General features: G+C 40.7%; 1 protein-coding gene across 1 annotated transcript in view; it reads left to right on the plus strand.

Moving 5' to 3' along the window:
• The first annotated feature begins 273 nt into the window (after window positions 1–273).
• RPS17 (ribosomal protein S17) overlaps window positions 274–23,985 on the plus strand; it is a 50,206-nt gene continuing 26,494 nt past the window's right edge. Inside the window, exon 1 of the mRNA XM_089827435.1 lies at window positions 274–821. Within this exon, the coding sequence (XP_089683561.1) occupies window positions 346–816 (471 nt within the window). The 5' untranslated portion in view covers window positions 274–345 and the 3' untranslated portion in view covers window positions 817–821. The remainder of the gene's footprint in view (window positions 822–23,985) is intronic.

Below are 23,985 nucleotides of genomic sequence, written 5' to 3' on the forward strand. Positions count from 1 at the left end.
ACTTGATAAGTATGAGATAATTTCCAGAGCAAGTCAAATTGTGATATTGCTATTAGATTTAACTGTATGATTTTTGAGTCAAATTATAAATTACAAATTATAATATTACTATTCTTCTCCATTTTATATAAATTTTCTTAACTCATTTGACCCTCCACATCTACTAGACTCACCGATTGCACACGTGTTTTGCTAATAAATAATTGCAATTGATAAATATTTTCGAAAGAACGGACTTACCTATTATATGGTCTGAAAAACACTTTCCAGAGTGGGAGGATAAGGATATAAGTTGTGCATAAGGTTGCTGCTTACCATTTTTTCTGGTTTCCTCCAGCTTCCACTATGGCAATGTCGTTGGTGGGAATGGGCATCAAATTTCCAAACACCTACACAACACGGGGCTCAAGCTTAAGTATCGGGCAGAGCTCCTGTTCATTCTTCAAGGGCTCCACCCTTTCCCCACCAAATTTCCCTATTATCAAAACAAGGAAGAGCATAGCAGTGGCAATGCCAGTAGTTGCTCGGAAAATTATACAGGGAGAGGTCGTGTGTGCAGCAAGTGATAAGACGGTTCGAGTGAAGGTGTTCAGGCTGGCAGTGCATCCGAAATACAAGAAGAGAATTAGGGTGAAGAAGCACTTGCAGGCGCATGATCCAGACAACACTTTCAAGGTGGGGGATAAGGTTCAGCTCCAGAAGTGCCGACCCATCAGCAAGACCAAGGCCTTTCTTGCACTCCCTTTGCCTCCACGCAGTAATGCACGCCCCCAGCCTCAAGAGCTTTCCCTTCCTCTGGAGTCCCAATCTGCATAACTTAGGTATTCTTCCACGCCCTACTTGTACGTTTCAGAACTGGAGGAAAAAAATAACCTGTTTTGCTTTCGTCATCCTAATTGTATATTTTAGGATTTACTGATGTTGCCTAAATTAGAACTGGAGTGAAAGGAATTGTTTTTGAAACCCATGCTAGAAGTGGAGTGAAAGATGAATGATTTGATTGCCTTTGGACTGTCCATTCTTGTCAACAAAAAATACTGCTCAAGAATTAGAGGATGTATCTAATGATGTATTCTATCTATTGCCAATATTGTTTGACAAATATGTTTTCAGGACGAAGGAGAATTATTTTCAGCAAACCCGACAGTTGTAAGAGCAGTTGAGCTACTATTTCTAATTGTTGAGTCTGGCTGTTGAAAACTCATCTTCACTTATTCAAAACAGAGCACCCTTAGCACGCCTAGCTTTAGACTCAATGATTCTCACTTCCTTGTGTTTGATTATTTCTTATGCTAACAAATGATGAGTACTTAGGAAGCCTTATCTTGCGGTTTATGTGCAGCACATCTCTTTTTGAGTCTACTTTATAGCCGTATCATGTTAGATAGACAATATTATTTTTTATAATAGCTGCAGCTACATTCTCGTAGTGCTTCAAATACTGGATATTAAAGGAAGTAAGGTTCATTTTTAGCATTCTGTGCTCACGGCCCCTGCCCCCACTTTATTTGACCAAGTAGATTCGTACTGGTATTAATACAAAAAGAAGAAAATCTGTTACAGTATCACTATGTTACTTTTTTGGCTTGCAGAGTTCTACACTTCTGCCACTTGCAACAGTCCTCCTAAAATGACATATTCAATCCAGTTTCCTGGGGAAAGGTGCACATTTTTTGCTTGCTTGCAGTGCAAAATTCGTCTGTGAAAATAAACAAAAGGAAATGGACCTTTATATGCCAAAGATCGCATGGCCTCCTACAATTTTAAACTTTCTTGATATATTGTCCCCCACACCGCCAAATACACACACACACACACAATAAAACTCTGATGAAATAGAAAATAACATAATTGATCTTTATTGAATCATAGTTATGAAATACATTAGAGTTTGCTGCAATAGCTTACAACATGGGGCCTTGGCTTTCAATGATACATTGGCACTAATGCGTGGGAAGTTTGAATTAGAGAAACATTTGATATTGCAATACAAACCATTTGTTCTGCCATCAAACATTTGTAATTAACATTAAATTCTTCATCGGTCATTAATTGACTTCTACTGGTCATGAGTGATTCTTATGTAATGAGCCTTTAGCCTTAGGATTGTTCTATGTTGGTTGCAAGGTAGTACAAAGCTGAATGTCACATGAAACATGGATCTTGGTAGCATGTATTGGGAACTGTCAAAATATATGTGGTAAAGAATATGCATTGGGGCTTGATGCAGTTCATATCACAAACCACCGTAGGACCAGTGAATGCAGAAATGTAAACAAGTTTTTCAATAAATCTCTCACAGTTGTTGCATGGCTGAAATAATGATCTCTATTAAGCTTGTGCCCAAGTCTAGAACTTTGATATGCCTTTGCAATAAGAACCACAAGTTGTGGTGATCATGTGACACCTGGAACGTTATTGTAAATTTGCAAGCAAACAAACAAAATGTGTAAGAAAAAGTTTTTGGGTGATGCAAGATATCTCTTACACTTAGGATGCCCCTACATCAAGCACCGAGGATAATATGAAAAGTGGATCGATCACTTTCTGCTGGCCTGGGGGGAGTCTATTGGTCTACCTTATTATTATATTTCTTTAAGAATGTTATAAAAGGAGGTTGAGAGCTCATTGTTGAGGTTAAACATGATTTGCTTCTGCATTTGCGAGAACTTGCATTCATCTCTTATATTCTTAAGGACAAAAACCCTATTGAAAATATTAGTTTTGGGGATGAAAAACCTAGATGGTCAGTTGTGCTGTTCTGAAGAGCTTTTTGTGTTGAATGCTAGTAACAAAGATTATGATGCGTGTTGAATTGAGTTATGACTATGTTACCGGGTTTAGTTATTTTATGGCTGAACCAAGGTTGGGTTCAAACCGGGTCTGGGTACCATGTTGGTTTGATTTGCAGTTTGCCACTGTCTGTGATGATTGCCCAATGCTTGTGAAAAATGCCCTTTCCCTGCACGCTTGGGAAAAATGCCTCCCTTCTCATGTTCCTTCTCCTGCATTGGGCAATCACCACATCTTGTGCACTGGGCTGTTAATCGCTGTGTCATCTAGCATTTATCAACCATTAATCATTGGGCCATGCAGGATTTATCACCTCCTGCATTGGGTTTATTTACCGTCATAGTAATAAAGGGTCATAATATTATATGAATGTTAATTTATTATTTTTGTTTTAAATCTATATAGAAGTTGTAAGAGAATTAGGCATTTAATGATGGTAAAAGTGCAACTATGATGCTTTTAATATTGTTTTAATTTAATATCTGTTTATTTATGATTATTTTAATTTATTAAATATTGTATTATTTAATTTTAATAAATAACGCATTCATTAGATTATTTAATTATATAATTTAATTTTAAATCTATTTGGGGACTCCCTATCTATCTATCTATATATAAAGATAGATAGATCTATATTGATATATGTATGTATATTTTACATATTTTTGTACTAACGAACCAAAACAAACCCAAATACCATTTCAAAATTTTCTCGTACTGGCAACCCGGTTCTTGAAACCCATATTTGAACCCAAACCCGAACTGGCAACTAGTAATTTCTCTTGGAGTGAAGAAGATGGAGATTATTTGATAAAGTTCTATATGATGTCTGTTGATCTTTTGCAACTCGTGGTTGAAGATTCTGTATTCAAATGCCCACCCAAACAACTTGAAACTATTCAAATGACCAGGTCCCTCCCGTTTGATTGAATCTCTTATTTGGGAATAACATTGTCTCTTGTTGCAGACTGTATGAGCCAAGAACAGGCTGTACCACCACTGATTGGGGTGTATGAGCTAGGCATGAAATTTCCTCTTGTTCTTTGTGTTTTTGACTGGTTGGAGCTGCCTTGGTTTAATACTGATGCTTTCAGTTGGTTGGAAGTGTACTTTGCTATGTTTTAAGGTTTCTTGATGATGTTATATGCTGGTTTGGGCTTTTAATAGTGCTGCAATGTATATATTTGAACAGAAAAATCAGTTAATTCAGTGCATTCAGCATGCTTAGAGCCTGTTTGAAGGATCCTTATCATCTGCAAGATTAGTACTCTAGTGGATATGTTCTCTAGTATCGGTTCTAAGTGATTTTAGTGTTTCATTGTCTTGATAATTTGTTGCAGCAGTCAAATTTGTGGTCATAGGTATATGTCAGCATATATTAGTAGTTACGTTACCTAATGGTGATTTTGTATTTCATATTGCATTTTGTTGTAATTAAACACTCTGCTGAATAATTGAGAAATGCCAGTGCTTTTTATGGAAGAATCCTGTTGGTTGTACCCCAGAAGACTCAATTTTGATATTTTGACATTTCATCAAATGTTTGGCATGCAATCCTTAAATTCTGATTTCTGAATATATATATGTGTGTGTGTGTGTGTGTCTATATATATGTATGTATGTATATGTATATGTATATGTGTATGTGTGTGTATATATATATTTGTTTTGTTTGTATCTGAATGATTTTGCAATTACAAAACATATAACAATGCATGAAATAAACTTTTATTTTCCTAATCCAAACATCCCAATTTATTCAATATGAAATCTGATTGCATAAAACAGCAGTTATTGGAATTTGAGAAGTGAAATTAATCAACAATTGTGAGAACCTGGAATGCCAGCATACACAAATTTGTCACCTCATTTATTGTTACTGCTGCTACTGTAGACTATTCCACTACTTGTTGAATCTTGGGAATGATAAAAGAAGGCCCTCTGATGTCAAAATGTACCTGGCATCACCTTATTGCAGTCTTGCACACACAAACAGTGCCTCATACAATCAATTGCAGCCACCAAAGAACCAAACACAGGCATCTAAGACAAAAAACGCAGGCATAAAACAGTAATGTTGTCCCTCTAACCATGGCAATGAAAGCCTTTAATTCCAAACGCTGCCCTCGTACAGCTTCTATCTGCATTCACCAAATCAATCCCCAACTTGCAATCCCTCTCTGGAATGAATGCGGAAATCCTCATCCCAATTTGATCACAACGTTAGCACAATCATAACCTCTGGATGAGACTTCGCTGATACATTTCATTGTTAGAGAACAACCAATTGAAAGTGCAAAGTCTTAGAAGAATTCTCAATCCTTCCAACTTCCAATTGCTCAAACGCTAGGCATAACTCAACACCAAAATCGTCAAATAACAAATGCTCAATAGAATGATTTTATCCTTGCATTAAATACATATATAAAAATCGAATGCAGGCCAACTGGAGGCTTCTTGGTCACACTTTTCATAACTTAAAACATAACTTAGGCAGTTCAAAATATTTGCTTTTGTTGCCATGTATTTCCTTCTAAATATAAGCACCATGTCTCTATAATTAATTAAACATTAAATGCACTTGAACACTTTATAATATAAACTTAATGTTTAATCATTAATTAAATAGAATTTAGATAATGATCAATAATGACTATAGTAGTTAATTAAATTCTTCGAAGAACTTGTTCCAAACCTAGGTGCTTACTGCCTGACTCAGATGCCAAGGTGCCTTGCTAAAAATAACATTGGCCATAATTTGACTTACTATAAATAGTAAGTCCCAAACTATAAGCTCTGCCGATGACCCCACAACTCCATGCTACTGCCAACTGTTCATGTTCCCTGCTCAGAATAGTAATCTTGGCTTTCTTGAAACAGTAATTTACCATAAATAGTAAGTATGCCAATCTGACTCAAATGAAGAGCGAACCTGAACATCCCTGACCTTTGGAGTGGGAAAATAGCCTCTAGTTTGTTCAATTGAGACCCTCTATTTGCTAGACTTAGCCTACAAGGGCCAATGAAGGCTAAACTAGATAAACTTTGATGCTCACAAAAAATGGGACACAATAGTCTGCCCTCCCTGAGATTGCTTGCCCCCTAGCAATCACATCTACAAAGAAACTCCACTACACTGGAAGTTCAAAGGAAGACTGAAATGTCCCACACTGAAACACAATTGCTATAGCACCAACATAACCACAACTCAACAAAAATGAACAATAAATCATTTGTTCAATCTATGCGCATTGCGTACTGAAAGCGTGCACCTGAAACAAATCATGTACATGAAGATTGAAAGTGAAATTGCCTGTAACCCACAGTATGTACACAGTGCAATACTCCCCAGTTAACCTAGAGTGGAACCTTTAACCTAGAGTGGAACCTTAATGCACAGAAAAGATCCTACTACACACCATAAAGTGTCCAACAAAATATGTCTAGATCGTAAATCTTGAATAGAAGCCTAGCACTAATCTTGTCACAATGTCACCATGTGGACAATGGTGAAGCAATCCAACGGGACCCATCCAACCAATAGTTTTAAACCTACCATCACCTGGATCCCAGAATGAATGAAGCTCACATCCATCATTAGGAGGTAAGAATATCTGGAATCATCTGCTACACCAAATCACACGATACACTCTATAAGTCCCCCATGGATGTGAAACCCAACCTCTGCTAAACTGCCTTGGATGTGTTGGCCTTGCAAGAAGTCCACCACCAACTTGCAGCTACTGATTCTATTTATTGAAGATGGTGAATACCCATCCCACAGAGTATGGTATAATCTTGGAGCCAATCCACACTGATGCACCATTTAGTCCTCGACACGGGGATCAAAAGAAATATGATGAGTACTCCTCACTGTGCAGTCACAGTAAAAGGCTCCAATCTCTATCAATGGCTCACCTCTGACTACTCTGGAATCAGAAGATGAACCCGATCTCTGCCTTCAAACAGTTGATTGGACAGGGCCTTTGGTGACCCTCTTGGCAAAACCCAACTACAAAATCTCTGTGAGGACGCATTGTAGTCAGAGTATCTACAATTGCCCCCACCAAATGCTGAATGCCTTGTGAACCTCAGATGAAAGTAGCCTTGGTGACTGGAATGGTAATTCCCGAAACTCCTGTCTCTCAAGTAGGAACTCAATTAACAAATCTGTGCAGTAAAAACAATATGAGGTAGGATCAACTTGTTCTTCTACAACCCTCAACTAATCACTTTGACTTGGTGACATGATAAGCTGTAATATCCCCATCAGCTGCATGAGTTGAAGTAATAGATTTGCTTCTAGGAGAGGGAAACACATCAACATGAGAGCCATACTCCCAACCAGACGACACTTTGCAAGTCTTCTATGTAACACACAACTCTCTGGAGGATCCGCCACTGCCACACAAGAGCTATCAGTAATCCGACTTGCATCATCTGTCATAAAACTGACCTCGGGAGAACCTGATGCAACCATTGGCTCTGTACTGCTCTCACCCAAAATGCTCATCCCAACTAAAACTTGCATCCAAATCTGTGATGGTTGTAGCCACATCCTCAACACATCCACCACCATAACCTATAAGGTCATCACCAACTATAACTGTAGAAGATTATACTTGTCTATAGCTGGTGAAGACTTTGCCAAACTCAACTCCATGGTAAGCTCCTCAATCTGTGACTGAGATTTTCAAAGGGCCAATTGTGCTATTTCCAAAGCAACCATAGTCACTCCCAACTAATGGGTGAGCTCATCTACCTCCTCTTCCTTTCCACTCAATGCATCATAACAAAGGCAACTCCACTCGAAATGATAGTCTGTTAGCCAATAACTGTAAATGATTCTGTTTCATTTTTCTGACGGGGTCTCAAAGTGTATAAAACTTTGTAAGGGAAAGACTACCATCATAGTGCTCATCTATCACAAGAGTGCTCCAACCATAGATGAGCCACATCAAAATTTTCTATGGCTGTGGCAGTCATTATGTCATTAACCTTAAGTTACCAACCAAATGATGTCTCTGAAGTTCATGGCTACCATGCAAGCTCTCTGAATCAAACAGTGCAATATGATTTAAAGCTGAATCATCATTGTGCACTATATAATAAGCAACGTCATGTGTGCTATTGACTTTGCACACAATATCATTAAAGGTACTGCTGCTATGTGCCTCATAAGATGACTCAAAAGACATAGAAGTTTCTGTCTTGACATTAGCTTTCTACACTTCTTCGAATGTCATTACAAGCCCCTCCAAATCATGATCCTTGATAGGGTGGGTTGGGCTGATTTTGGGAAGGCCCAACAATATTCATATTCAAATTGGGCTGAGAACAAGATTTAGTGTGCAAAGAACATTAACAATAAGAGAAACATTCACAAACTAAAACTAAATTCACATATAAGCTTAGACAAAGAAAGCAAACAAGAAATGCAAACCTCAAAAGAGAAAACACTACATGCTTCCTTGATTTTGTAGATGTGTCCTTTGATGTGGATGGTGGAGATGGGTAATGGCAAATTGGTAGCCTTGTGAGCTCTCAATTTGGCATTATAAGGTTAAGATTGATGACTTTGGTTCTCAAAATAGCATGGTAACTTTAGCTCAAGGATTGTGATGAAATGGCTTGGGAGGGGATTCAATTTATAGGCCAAGGGGTAGAGGGATGGATGGCTAAGATGCAAGGATGGAGAGATGGTTAAAGAGGGCTAAGATGCACTCAAAGGGGAGCACATGGATTGTGCTTGTTTAGCACCAATGGGAAGGTGACACTTGTCACAAGGAGGATGAGTGTGAGAGGGTAGGATAAGGGGTTGGTTAAAGGCATGATGGGGGAGATTGAGTATGGAAGAGGGATGTAATAGTCATGAGTGGGCTTGTAAGAGTCTTTTATGGTTTGTAAGAGCACTCATGGCTTGGTGGTTGGGATATTTTGGAGAGGGGACTTTGATTTGGTTTAGAAAAGTCTTAAACTTGTTTAGGGAATGTGACAACATTAGGAGGTGGATTAGGCTTGGGTTTAGGATTAGATTAAGGATGTTACAGATGAGCAAGTAGATGACATTAATGAGGTTGGGTGAGTTAGTGGCTAAGCTAGGTTAGTATGGGTGGATGGGGTGGATTAGGCTAAATGGAGGATTAGGGATAGGTTAGGGGTTTTTAGATTTGAAGATTTTATTTATCAAATAGATTTATTTAATAAATGAGGATTTTTGGAATTAGATAGGAGAAAAGGATTTAATTGATAAATGATAGATTATTTGATTTATCAATTTTGGACTATAGATGATTAATTAAATTAATCAGCTAGGGGATGGCAAAGGATTAATTAAATAGGAATTTAATTAATGATGCCTTTAGAGATAACTAAATAGGATTACTAAAGCGGTGTAATCGAATTTAGGTGTCTATATTTTGCCCCTCTTTGACATAGTGTTGAAACAACACTATTTCAAAGAAGTTCGAGTGAAGACGACATGAGGAAGATATTTTAGCAACAAGGTTGCCCCAGTCTCGGATAAGAAGAGGAGAGACTAGACTTAGATGATGCCCCCTCAAGAAGGCGGCGAAAAGAGAAAAGAGGCTCGACGACTTCTTGAAAAGTACAAGAAATCGAGACGAGCAGAGACAGATTGGCAAAGAGGAGGGGCTGAATTAGCTCAAACTCTCACTACAGGAGAATGATAAAGTAGAATTAGAGGCACAATAGTAAAGCAAGCTTAAGACTTTCCAGGATTGGGAGGAGGATGGAGGAGTGGAGCGCTATAAAAGGAATCCATGGTAGGGAGATGGATGATGGAATGATAAAGCTGATGCAACAGGATTTCAAAGAGTCGGATTGATGGAAGATGGTTTTTGGAGATCCCTAAGACTAGGATTGTGGATCTCGAAAGATGAGGCTTGGTGGATTGATTTGATTGCTGGATCCCTAAGACTAGGATTGTGGATCCCTAAAGCTAAGCGTGAGGAGTGATTCAAAGAGATACTGATGCATAAGCTGGGGGAGGAGTGACAGATGCTGGAGATGGATGGGGGATAATGGAGATGAAGGGAACCCATTGAAGCTTTTTTGAGCGGGGGGGATACTTCAAAGAGAAGTACCACCATGTAGTTGAGCACTAGATTTGCTATAGGACTGTTGGTTAATTGCCAAGGTTACCAAGAACATCAAGGCCTTTTCACCAACCGTCCAGAGGACCTACGAACTGACTTAAAACAAACACGGAAGGATTGCCCCAGTATCACACATGAATCCCAGAGGAAGCAGCGTGGAAACGACACTGGGTAACCCACAAGCAGAAAAGAAAACAAGCAAAAGACATGATCAAGACCTAACGCTCAGATTGCCCCATTTGCAGTATACCATGATATGGAAGATCGTGGCAACCTTGAGGAGGGAACAAAAGATTGCTTGGAAAAGATACTTCAAGACCCAAAAAGGAAGATTCCAAATCAAAAGAAAGTGAAAATCCAAAAGAGAGCTGTTTGCCAACGAGATGGGTAGGACGAAGTACTAATGGACCAAGATCAGACATGAGGAAAGCTATATCTTGCAAGGATTTATCAGAGAGCACCTATGCTGATGGATGTGGATGAGTGATGCGTCTGGCAAGCTGAACTAAGAAGGATAACACTTTGGTGACAAGAGATCTAGCTAAAGGATACATTGGAATAGCTAACCAAGGGTTGTGCGATGTGTGCAAGATGCTGATCAAGGACGAACTAACACGAAAGCTGGATAGATACAATGGTACTAAGCTAAAGAGGATGTACAAGCTGATAGACCAAAATATGTTACACATGTGCAAGTTTGTTCATGTTTTGGTTTTTGTGAGATGGAAATGTTTGTGAAGGGTGGGGTATTTATAATAGTTGATAGGTGGATAGGTAGATGGTTTGCGAAAAGCTTAAGTGAAAATGGGGTTTTTTGTGTGCATGTGATAGGATACAAGCTAGGATACAAGATTATTTACAAGTTGGAATATGGTACAAGATTTGGACAAGATTCGGATATACAAGGTATGGTACAAGATTTACAAGGTATAATACAAGCTTTGGTACAAGATTTACAAGCTGAGGTACAAGATTTTACAAGCTGTACAGGAGGTATTTACAAGCTTCATTAGATTTTGGATATTTAGTTGGAACACCAAGGGAACAAGCAGGTGTTTTTATGAAATGATGGGTGGATGAGGGATAGGATAGTGATAGATAATGGATTAGTCTTAGTACACAAGGCGCCTGAATTACCAGGTTTTCACCAAGGTACCTATCCAAGGCGCTTGAATTGCCAAGTTTTCACCATTGGATGCTTATTTCTCTTTACTATTTTTTTGTATTTTTCAAAAGCTGGGTATACCAAGGATCTTCAAGCATAGAACTTCTTGAGATGAATGATGTTAGTAGGATCATTCAAGAGTTCTCCTTCTGGTGTAGATAGTTGATAGGCTCCGGAGCCAAAGGAGGCAATGACAACATAGGGACCAAGCCAGGTAGGTTCAAACTTGCCTTTCTTTTCTCGATCGGCTTGGACTTTCAAGTTTTCTTTGAGGACCATGTCACCTGGCTGAAAGTGTTGTGGAAGCACTTTCTTGTTGAAATTCTTTTTGAGACGAGTTTGATAGACTGTGAGATAATCATAAGCTTGTTGTCGCTTCTCGTCTAAAAGATCTAGCTGGGTGAGCCGAGCTACTCTGTATTCTTCATCTGATATTTGCCCTCGCAAAGATATGCGCAATGAGGGAAGTTCAACCTCTATGGGTAGTACCGCTTCGGCACCATAGACTAAGGAGTATGGAGTTGTTCTTGTGGATGTATGGAAGGAGGTTCGATAGGCCCATAGAGCTGGATTTATTTGTAGGTGCCAATCGCGGCCGGAATCATTGACAACTTTCTTTAAGATTTTGAGGAGGGTTTTGTTAGTTGCCTCTGCTTGGCCATTACTTTGTGGGAAATACGGGCTAGAAAAGCGGTGATGTATGCGGAGGGAAGTGCTTAATTCTTCCATGTTGAGATTTTCAAAGTTACCTTCGTGGTCAGTGAAGATGGTGGATGGGATGCCGAAGCGGCAAACAATGTGGTACAAGATGAATTTGGAGACCTGAAGTCTTGTAGCTGAGACTAGGGGGACTGCTTCCACCCATTTAGTGAAATAGTCTGTAGCTGTTATTATTCATTTATGTCCATTAGATGAGAGAGGTGTGATGGTTCCAACTAGATCAAGGCCCCAACAAGCGAAAGGCCAAGGTGGTGCAATAGGCTGTAGATCCTGTGCTGGAGCGTGCACAGGATTTGCATGCTGCTGACATGGGAGACACATTCTGACAAAGTCACAGGAGTCTTCTTCAATGGTAGGCCAATAGTAGCCTGCTCTAAGGATTTGTCGTGCTAGGACAATACCACTTGTGTGGGCATCGCAAAGTCCGGAGTGTACTTCTTTTAATGCCATCGCAGCCTCATTTTCATCTAAACATCGAGAGAGAGTATTGTGATAACCCCGACGATATAGGGTATTGGCTATGATAACATAGCGGGATGATTTTCGGACGAGGTTTTGGCGTTGGGTACATGTGAGGTGAGGGGATATGATACCATCGTTAAGGTAAGCGTGAATCTCATGGCACCGAGGGGATTGGGGACCAACCACGATACAAACACGGTTTGAATCCTCATTCGCATAGGCGGGGGTGAGGAGCTACTCGACTAAAAACTCATACTGTGTAGCTGCTTGGGGAATTTCCAAGAGCGAGCCGATAGTAGCCATAGCGTCTGCTGCTTTGTTCTGCATTCGAGGCACTTGTGTAAACTGAAGCTTTGTAAAATGCTGGGCTAGCTGATCAACTAGCTCTTTGTAGGGTAATAGCTTTTCATCTTTGGTTTGATATTTATTTAGGACTTGCTTGATGATGAGCTGAGAATCGCCAAAGATTTGTAACTCAGGGATGTTCCATTCTGCAGCTATCTTTAATCCTGCTACGAGAGCTTCATATTCTGCTATATTGTTGGTGCTAGGGAATTGTAGCTTGAAGGCTTTTGGAATGTAATCTCCCTGAGGTGTAACCAACAATATTCCTGCCCCTGATCCATGAGATGTGTATGAGCCATCAAAATAAAGTTTCCACGGGGGCTGTTCTTTTATTAGACAGATATGCTCATCTGGAAATTCTGTGATCAAAGGATATGCATCTATTAGAGGTGCATCAGCTAGGTGATCTGCTATAGCTTGCCCTTTGATTGCCTTTCTGTCCACATACTGGATGTCAAATTCGCTAAGGAGCATAACCCATTTGGCCAAATGGCCTGTAAGTGTTGTTCTGGAGAGCATATACTTGAGAGGGTCAATCTTGGAGACTAGTTGGATGGTATGACTTAGCATGTAGTGGCGAAGCTTTTGAGTTAAGAAAACAATTGCCAAACAAGCTTTTTCCATAGGAGTATAATTGAGTTCATAACCAACTAGGGTTCTACTGATATAGTAGATGGCTCTTTCTCTGTCGTTGTCATCAAGTTGTGCTAGAAGTGCCCCTAGAGCAATAGGCGTTGCTGATATGTACAAAATCAGGGGAGGACCAGGAACTGGTGGAACCAAGATAGGGGGATTGGTGAGATATTGCTTGAGCTGGTCGAAGCTGCGCTGACATAAAGGATCCCACTTGAAGTTTTCATCCTTCTTCAGTAAATGTGTAAATGGTGTACACTTATCTGCAAGCTGGGAGATGAAGCGCCGAACGGATTGAAGCTTTCCCTGAAGAGAGCGAAGCTGTCGCAATGTCTGGGGAGGAGGCATGTCTAAGATAGCCTTGACCTTCTTGGGGTCAATCTCTATACCTCGTTTAGAAACTATAAAGCCTAGAAGCTTGCCAGATGTGACCCCAAAGACACACTTCTTGGGATTCAACATGAGATGATATTTGGCTAACCTATCAAAGACTTTTTCCAGGTCAGCAAGATGATCCATGAAGGTATGAGATTTGACCAAGATATCATCCACATAATCCTCCAAAATGCTATGGATAAGATCATGGAAAATGGCTGCCATAGCTCTTTGATAGGTAGCCCCAACATTCTTTAGGCCAAAAGGCATCATGTTGTAGCAAAAGGTTCCCCAAGGGGTACTGAATGCTGTCTTATGCTGATCCTCTTCTGCGATCTTGATTTGATTATACTCGGAAAATCCATCCATGAGGGACAAAATTTCATGTCCAGCTGTAAGATCTACAATCATATCTATGTTGGGCAAGGGAAAATCATCCTTTGGACAAGCTTTGTTAAGATCTCTGAAATCAGTCAGGGACCATGGTGGAGATCCACTCTGAGTAGTCGATAGGTCGGATAACCTTAGCAGCTAACATTTTTTCTAATTCAGCTTTGACCAGTAATGCCACCTTGGGGTGCATTTTTCTAAGCTTTTGTCTGACGGGCTTGAGCTTTGGATCGACTGCAAGATGATGAACTACAAGCTTTGGATCAAGTCCTGGCATGTCCTGATATGACCATGCAAATCGGCCAATATTCTCTCTTAAGACCTCAAAGAGGAGGTCAACTTGGTCTTGTGATAGGGATGCAGCAATGTTAACAAGTCTGGGGATCTCTGAAGAACCGATGTTGACTTCTCTAGTATCCTCAATTAGAATAGAAGACACCTCTGGTCGATTATCTTGAGGAGGCAATGCTAAATCCTCATGTTCTACTTGTGACTCTGGATTTTCTTGCTGAGGGGCTTTCTTCGCTGCCTTAGCTAGTCTCGGATTCACCCTAGTTCCAGTTTTGGGTGTATCGGAACTAGGTTGGGGATTTTCTCCAAAATACCCCTTGGGATCTAGCTTATAGATATAGGCAGAATCTGACTTTGTTTTCTTGTGAGGAGTTTCGGCTCCCATGAATCTCAGAAGCGCTTCCTCTGATGTGAACTCATCAATGTGTATGACGCTTGGTTGGTCCCAATCTATGAGTTGTGGATAGGCGAGTGGTAGGTCAATGAGGTGGATGGATAGTTTTTGGAGAACAGAGTCTCCGAGGAAGATTTGGTCTAGGATATCGTCGTAGGCTCTCTTTTCAACTTCCTCAGGAATGTCTTCGATTTCAACAAGGTCGCGGTGAATGTTCGAAAAAGCGTGACCGTTCTCATTGGTGCCCCCAGTTGTGGGTATGCCAAAGCCAAAACCTGACTTCGATTCTCACTAGTGTGCGTCGATGGGGCACATGCCTCTTTCTTCTGGTCCTAGACCACCACCTTGATAGTTCCATTTGTTAGTGATGAGCTTATGTTCTTGGGGATACTTCTGGCTGAAGTGATCAAGGCGTGCTTGATTTCTTAGAGGCGCATCCTTATGTAACCAATTGTTGATATCTGGAGTGAGCTCCTCATGAAGAGGGATTTTCGAGGATACAAAGGTTGTTGGACCAAACTGTTTGTATCGAGGAGGTGGAATCTCCTTAGCTTTGTGATATGTCGGTCGTCCATGGGCGTGTGGATCAAGTGGGAGTGCCTCGACAGCAAATGCATTTGACAGACTATACTCTCCACAGCCTTTGTTATTGATCTTCATGGTAGATAGGGTGGAGGCGAGGATGGTTTTTAGGTCATTACAAGTGTGGGATGAACTGGCGATGGCTGTGCCGATATCAATTCCAGGGCAATGGTTTGTATATGAAGCTTCAATCGCATTGCAGTAAGCAAAGGGTTCTGGATCGGCATGGATGGTTACCTCAGTGTCTTGATGCGAAAATTTGATGCACTGATGGTAAGTGGATGGAACGGCTTTCATGGCATGAATCCATGGGCGATCGAGGAGGATGTTAAATGGTAGGTTTAGATCAATAACATGGCAAACTGTCTCTTGGATGACCGGCCCAACCTTGATTGGCAGCAAAATAGTTCCTTCTGTGGTTCTTTCCAAGTTGTCATAAGCTTTGATGGTGATAACCTCACTGATGATATCTGCCTCAGTATACCTAGCTTGTTTTATGAATTTTAGGGTGCAAATATTCAAGGCTGATCCATTATCTATCATTACTCTTTTCATGGCAAAATTGGATACCATGATGGCTATGCGAAGCGAAAGGGTGTGATCTGGCTCAACCACGGGTATGTCGGTGGGTTTGAAAGATAGGGCACATGAGGATGAAAGGTGTCCAACAAGATTACGAAAATTAGTAGCTTTGATATCAGAAGGGACACGGGATTCTATGAGAGCACTGTCAAGGATGTCTTTGTACACAGGACTAGTGCGGAGAAGGTCTAAAATGGAGATTTGGGCTGGCATGTTCCCAAGGTGTTCCAAGATATTGTACCGGCTTTTTGATGGAGCTGATGGAACTGGTGGGCCTGCGATGTTAAATCGTGCTCTTCGAGTGGTGACTGCACACTCATTGTCTGGTCCTCAAATATTGATAACATTGACAGAAGGCTCTTTCTCGGATATACAACTTATAAGGCTACCATAGTCTATATTGGATGAAGTGTGGTCATTGTTCTTCCCATGCTGTTGGTTTGGCTGGCGGTTGTTCGTGTTGTTGTTGTTTTGGATAGGTGCTTTTCCAGGATTTTGGTTATTGTGAGGAGGAAACGCATTTTGATAGAGCTGCAAGCCTGCATTGGGAGAGGTTTGTGCTCCGACTATGATTTCTTTCTGATCAATGAGGTCCTGCACATAATCTTTTAGTTTCATGCATCTGAGGGTGGTGTGACCTTTTACCCTATGAAATTTGCAGTACTCATTGTCTTTGTACCATGCAGCTTTGGATTGGCTTGGGTCAATTTGCTGGGTAGGAGGAAATTTGATGAGGTTTGCCTTGACTAATTTCTCAAAAATGACATCCAATGGCTCACCAAGGGGTGTATAGTTTCTAGGTGCAGGTTGGAATCTGGGTTTTTGCCCTGCAGCTACATTGATGGCATTAGCTTGATTGCTAGATCCTTGGAAGTTGGGTCTTGGATTGTGGCTTTGATAGCTTTGGTGATTTTGTTGTTGGTAGTTGATAGCTTGTTGGTTGTTTGGTTGATATGGTGGGTTGGGCTGATTTTGGGAAGGCCCAACAATATTCACATGTCTCGTATCAGTAACCCCATCTGTTGCAATGTGCTTGTTTTTGTTCCAATACCTAGACTTGTCATTGGAATGTGATTGATTTTGGTTGGCCTCCTTGTAAATCTTGACCACATCGTCTTTAATGAGTCCTTGCTCTAGGATCATTCCTTTCTCTTTGATATCTTTATAGGTCTGCAAATAGTTCATGGTCATGTGGTGAGCCAAGCTGGGATGGGCATTATCAATAAACATTTTCACCACATGGCGCTCTGGCAAGGTGCAGGATATGCGGGTGGTAAGGGTTTGCCATCTTTGCAGGTATTCGGCAAGGCTTTCTCCACCTTTTTGCTTAGTGTGGACAAGGTCAACTATTGATAACTCTGTTTCAACAGGATGGGCATATTGGGCTACAAATGCCTCAGACAATTCAGCGAAGTTTTTAATTGTGCCATATGGGATTCTATAAAACCATTCAAGAGCTGGCCCGGCCAAGCTTTTGGGAAAGAGGCGTAAGAGGAAGACGTCACTGTATGCCACTTCTTGGCAGTGCATGTAAAATTCTTTGATGTGGGTGACTGGGTCTCCTTTTCCTCTAAATTTGTCAAATTTAGGTATTTCAAAATGCTTGGGGAATGGAGTCATAGTAATGGCTCTATCAAATGGATAAGGACACACAGTCTCAAACTTGAATGTCTTCGGATCATTCCCTTCTTGGATGGCTTTCAGAGCTGTCTTCATTTGTTCCCATTCTGAATTGATAGGTGATGGCTGGGGTGCCCTCAATGTAGGAGTGCCTTGAGGTAGGTATGTGCTAGGTGGGGCCACTGAATATGGATGGCTGTGAGGGATTTGCTGATAGGGATTGTAAATTCTTTGGGTAGTTGCATGGTGGATGACAGGTTGCTGAGGTGGAGGTGGAGGTGGAGGTGGCACATATTGCTGCATGTGCTGCGAGGCTTGCTGTTGATATGGGATTTGAGGTTGGGATTGAGGAACATAAGCTAGCTGTGGGATAAATGGATTGCTTTGTGGAGGTAAGGTATAAGATGGTTGTGAAGCTTGGGGAAAGGATCGGGGAGCTTGTGGAACTTGACTTTGGATTTGAGAAGTTTGACCAATATATGTGGGTTGCGCCCCCATTTGGAATGGTATCTGCAAATAATTGGTGGTTGGCTGAGGTGGTGGATTACCTCCTAGAAGTGGCATTGAAAAGTAGTTGGTAATAGGAGGTAATGGATTAGTTGGTGGTGGAGGTGGCGGGAATTGAAAGCTTGGGAATGGAATTGATGGGGTTTGATAGCTTGGTGGCTGGATCTGAAAGCTTGGTAGAGTGGTGGCAGGAGCTTGGGTCACTTGAGAGCTTAGCAGAACATTGGTGGTAGCTTGTGGGGTTTGATAGCTTTGTGGAGTGAGAGTAGTAGCTTGTGGATTTGTGGCTGATGGTACTGAGCTCCAAGGACCTAATGGAAATGACAGAATTGTGCTTTGGGCTGTGGTGAACAAGTTGGGGGTGATGAAAGGTTGATTACTTGGCCCCATAGTTGGCATTCCTATTGTATATTGCTGAGGTTGGCCAAAGATGCTAGCACTGACTTGGGAGATGGGTGGATTTGGAAGGCTGGGTTGGAGAGCAGCAGCAACAATAGTGAAGGGAGTGAATGGTGAGGTGTTTTGGGCAAAGATAGTTTGGAGTGGAGAGGTATGAACCAAGGGTGGAGTGGTGGTGGCTGGGTTGGCTTGTGGAATGGAGATTTCAACTTGGGTGGAGGATGGTATGTTTGGGTCTGTTGGATCAAAAGGATTGGCTTGAGGCTCTTCTTTTGGCACATATTGAGGATAATTTGGATCATAAGAGCTGATGGGTGGTGTCAGCTGCCCAAGCAACGGGTGAGATGGATCTGATAACGGAGGAGGTCTTCCAAAGTCGAAGGCTCCTATATTGTCCCTTCGAAAGTTAGCCATGATCGTTTCTTTGTTCTTGTCTATAATGGCATTCACCAATACTGCATTTCCTGGTTGGTTCATAAAAGCTTCAATGTCAGTAGGTGATGGTATAGCGTTCTCTAGGCTGGAGGATGGTTGAGTGCTCAAGGGGAGCGATGCTGTTTGATCCAAATGATAGGGCTCCATTGTTTCCTTCTTCTTGGCTAAGCGAGTGACGAGTGGCATGAAAAATGCTCCTAGGGATGAGATGCAACAATGCTGGTGGATGCAAAAGGGGAAGGCTTTTCTATGCAGAAGATTTCCTAAGTTGAGGCAAAGCTATATGACAAAACCTAAGGAGGATTGGGTTGGGGATTCTAACTTCAAAGATATGTTGCCAAAGCATGAAAGGTCTGCTTTCCTATGTGCAAGCTTGGTGGTGATTGTGTCAACTTAAGGATAGACTGATGATCCTTTGGGAAGAACACGAGATTGACCACTTGTGGATCCCAACCTTTAGCTCAAGGTGATGAGGGATAACAAGTGACAAAGCTAGATTACCCTAAACAAAGCTCTGTCAAAGGGGTAACCTTGGTGAGATTGGTGGATTTGGAAGATGTTAGGAATGGCAAACTTTTGGTAAAGTGACAACAATTTTGAAGGCTTGGATGTGAAGTTTTTGGATTGTTGGTTGGATGGTTTGGTTCTAAATGAGATGGATGAGCTAAAATGCTTAAGGGGATGACCTAGAATGGTTGGCTTTCCTACAAAGATGACTCTGAAGTGCAGCTTAGGCAAGATGTGGAGAAACAAAGGGGTCTAATCATAGAAATCATGCCTAGTTGGTAAGGCATAAGCAGGGTTAACTCTTGGATGTTGGCTAAATTTGATAGTGCGATCTAACCAGGCTTCTTGAAGGGCTTTGTCTTCTGCTTTGTGGAGTTTGGCAATTCGAGGGCTTGGTGTTATTTCCTTTCTCTTGGCTGAAAGTTCTTGGTATGCTTGAGATGGCTTGAGTTTGACTTTGTGAAACTTCTGTTTGGGTTTGGGTTGTTCCGACATAAATTCTTGAATCTGCTTGGCTTTGAGAGATCTCGGTTGTTTTGCTTTGACTCGTTCGACTTCTGGAACAGGCAGTGACTACGGTAAGTGTGCCCTAAGCTAGGATCGACCAAGTTTGGCAAACATTTATTCAACAAAATAAAAAAAATCAAGCAATAGATAAGAACAACCAGATAGAAGTTTGTGATTCTCAGAATGTGATACTTGCGCCAAGGAGTGTATATATTCTACAAATGTTTCGATCAGTCACTTTAAACACATTAACATCCTAGATGGTTGTCTGCAAGGCTGACAGTTGGTTTAGCTAGGGAGTCCTCGATATACCCAAGGTACATAAGACTCAAATCCGTAGATGAAACCAAAAAGATGTCACACAGCCGAGAGGAGCGGTAACCCACTTCTCCTTTTTCACTTCTCAAAGGTATAAAGTTCCTTGAGGCTTAGCTCGAGTGACAAAATCTTGATCCCAAGAGAGGTGTCTTTCGATTCACCTCCCGATTCTTATACTCCGCCGGAACGCTGGAGTTGAGGTCGTCCCAAGGGGCGATGAAATCCCCAAGCAAGCCTCCTAAAAATTTAAACAAGATTTTGGATCCTAATCTTATGCACCCAAGATGGCCTCGAAAGACGACAAGGGGAGAGAAGACTTGGATGATCTTGGGCTAAAAGGCATAATTCTTTTCCAACTGACGCTTATGTTTTCTGCTCTAGACTTTGCAAGCACTCATGTTTAAGATGCAAATGTTCAATTCCAACTTGAAATGCGCCAACAAAAGTAAAATGGATCGAAGAATGCAAGCAAGAAGAAGAGTTAGGGTCAACAAAAAGCAAACTCGCGCGCCTGGAGGCCCTCCACGTCAAGTTCCGATTGATTTTCTTTAAGGCATTCAAGATTGAGTATGAGTTTATTTTAAGCCCAAAACAAAGATGTGTGAAACTCGATTTTAAGCGCGCGCCCGGAGGCCCTCCACGTCAAGATTTGTTCAAATTTTAATGCCCAAATGAAGTGTTAGCGAGCCTAATGTGCATTCAAGGAATTTTCTAAGTTAGAAAAACTAATAAAAACACAAGTGAACTTTGATCTTTGTGGAGCATTTAACACCCTCTTAGGTGGACCCATCCCCATAGATGGCGCTGAGATTGCAACCAATGGTTAAATTGATGGGTGATTAAAGAGGGTGAGTCCAACTACAAACTCACTTAGAGCGTCTTTATTTGGTTTTTATAATTTAGGAAGTTTCTAGAATGTAGATTCTTTTTATGCCCAAAAATTGAAGTGTGAGATATTGTATTGTTTCATTGATCCTTTGCATTCAAGATTGAGTTTGTTTGTTTTAAGCATGCATTCCAAGAAAGGTTGTTTTTAATCCATGATATTCAAAATTATGTTTGAGCAACATTCATTCAAAGGAAAAATGTTTAAACATTCAAGTTCATTTTAGCAATATGCATTCAAAGACAAGTGTTTAAACATTCAGGTTCATTTTTCAAGCGCATTAAAACCATGTAAAAAGAACTTGCAAAAAACATGATTAGTGGTTTCATATGTGCTCCAACCTGCAATAGCTACAAAAAGCCAATTTGATTAGTAACCCAAAAATCTCAAAATTTGAAAGCTTAACTATGGGAAAAATAAAATCAACTTTTTTTGTTCTTTTTCCTAGGCGTAAAAATGCTTAAAATAACCTCTACTCTATGGAACCACCAAAAGTTAAAATTCGATTTATACTCTTTTTTTTTTTTTTGGGTTTTTAAACTACAGAGTGCAGAAACAAAGATGTTAAAACAGAAATTCAGCAAAGATAGGCGGAGACGACAGTTCATCAGGCGCAGACGCCAAACTGCGGAGATGTTGATCTGCGGAGACGACAGAGAAAGAGGTGGAGACGACAGTTTAAGTTGGCGGCGGCGGAGACGACAGAGTATCTGGCAGAAACGACAGTTTGCAGGTGTAGACGCCAATCTGTGGAGATGACAGTTGAGGTTGCAGAGACGACAAAATAGCTGGCGGAGACGACAGTTTGCAGGCGCAGACGCCAATCTGCGGAGACGACAGTTGAGGTTGTGGAGATGACAGAATAGCTGGCGGAGACGATAGTTTGTAGGCGCAGACGCCAATCTGCGGAGACGACACTGCGCGAAAAGAACTGAAATGTGCGGATTTTTCCAGAAATTTTTAAAATTTTTTTTTAAAATTTTCGGATTTTTAGAGGGTATGTCTTTTTCGTAAGTGCGCCTTTCAACCTGCAAAAACAAGGAAAACACCCTACAACCTACTCAAACAACAACAAGCATTAGAGGGTTAGTTTATAAAAGCAACATGTAGATTGAAATGGATAAATAAATGACCCATAGTGGGGTCCCATCGGGCGTGCCAAAATGTAAAACAAGATTTAGTGTGCAAAGAACATTAACAATAAGAAAAACATTCACAAACTAAAACTAAATTCACATATAAGTTTAGACAAAGAAAGCAAACAAAAAATGCAAACCTCAAAAGAGAAAACACTCCATGCTTTCTTGATTTTGTAGATGTGTCCTTTGATGTGGATGTATGCCCAATCGCTTGCCCAATTGCTTCAATGGTGGAGATGGGTAATGGCAAATTGGTAGCCTTGTGAGTTCTCAATTTGGCATTATAAGGTTAAGATTGATGACTTTGGTTCTCAAAATAGCATGGTAACTTTAGCTCAAGGATTGTGTTGAAATGGCTTGGGAGGGGATTCAATTTATAGGCCAAGGGGTAGAGGGATGGATGGCTAAGATGCAAGGATGAAGAGATGGTTAAGGAGGGCTAAGATGCACTCAAAGGGGAGCACATGGATTGTGCTTGTTTAGCACCAATGGGAAGGTGACACTTGTCACAAGGAGGATGAGTGTGAGAGGGTAGGATAAGGGGTTGGTTAAAGGCATGATGAGGGAGATTGAGTATGGAAGAGGGATGTAAGAGTCATGAGTGGGCTTGTAAGAGTCTTTTATGGTTTGTAAGAGCACTCATGGCTTGGTGGTTGGGATATTTTGGAGAGGGGACTTTGATTTGGTTTAGGAAAGTCTTAAACTTGTTTAGGGAATGTGACAACATTAGGGGGTGGATTAGGCTTGGGTTTAGGATTAGATTAAGGATGTTAGAGATGTGCAAGTGGATGGCATTAATGAGGTTGGGTGAGTTAGTGGCTAAGCTAGGTTAGTATGGGTGGATGGGGTGGATTAGGCTAAATGGAGGATTAGGGATAGGTTAGGGGTTTTTAGATTTGAGGATTTTATTTATCAAATAGATTTATTTAATAAATGAGGATTTTTGGAATTAGATAGGAGAAAAGGATTTAATTGATAAATGATAGATTATTTGATTTATCAATTTAGGACTATAGATGATTAACTAAATTAATCAGCTAGAGGATGGCAAAGGATTAATTAAATAAGAATTTAATTAATGATGCCTTTAGAGATAATTAAAGCGGTGTAATCAAATTTAGGTGTCTACATTACCAACCACTAAGTTTTTTGATTTATTTTCCCAGGTCCGATTTTCAAAATCAGATCCATTGTGGCCTGCACTTGCATCACATAACTTATCTCTAACACTCAAATCTTAAGTGTCTATACAAGAAGACTCTATACTACCATCTTCTACCCATGGAATGGCTGCTATCACAGGAGGTGTCTACTAAATCCGTTGTGATAAAAATCAGAATTATTATCCATGCTGATAACAACTCCTTGAGCACCAACACTCTCTTCGAATTTCACTCTTGTTTCCATTATTTCCTATTTACTGATAAAATTATCTGTATTAGTGTTTGCTTCCTTTTTCTTTGCAAATATAGGATCCAAGATCTCCGAATTTTTTAGAAGCCGTGATAAATTCTTATCATAGTTTTGAAAGGCCTACATGAGCTCTGGCATGGGATCCTGTAAAGACTTTGTTTTATGCGTACCAAAACAAACAAGAGTTCTGGTCACTCTAATATCAACTGTGGGAGCTCAATGATTGTCCAACAGCAGTAGGATGGCAGGAAACCACTCTAGTAGCACTGTAAGAACCCTGTTGGTTCTACCCCAGATGTCTTAATTTTGACCTTTTGACATTTTGGCAAGTGGTTGGCATGCCGTCCTTAAATTCTGATTTCTGAATTACATGTGTTTGTTTTGTTTGTATTTGAATAGCT

Source organism: Cupressus sempervirens, chromosome 4 (assembly GCF_028749045.1).
Source record: "Cupressus sempervirens isolate cs-2001-9-10 chromosome 4, ASM2874904v1, whole genome shotgun sequence".
Classification (NCBI taxonomy): Eukaryota; Viridiplantae; Streptophyta; class Pinopsida; order Cupressales; family Cupressaceae; genus Cupressus; species Cupressus sempervirens.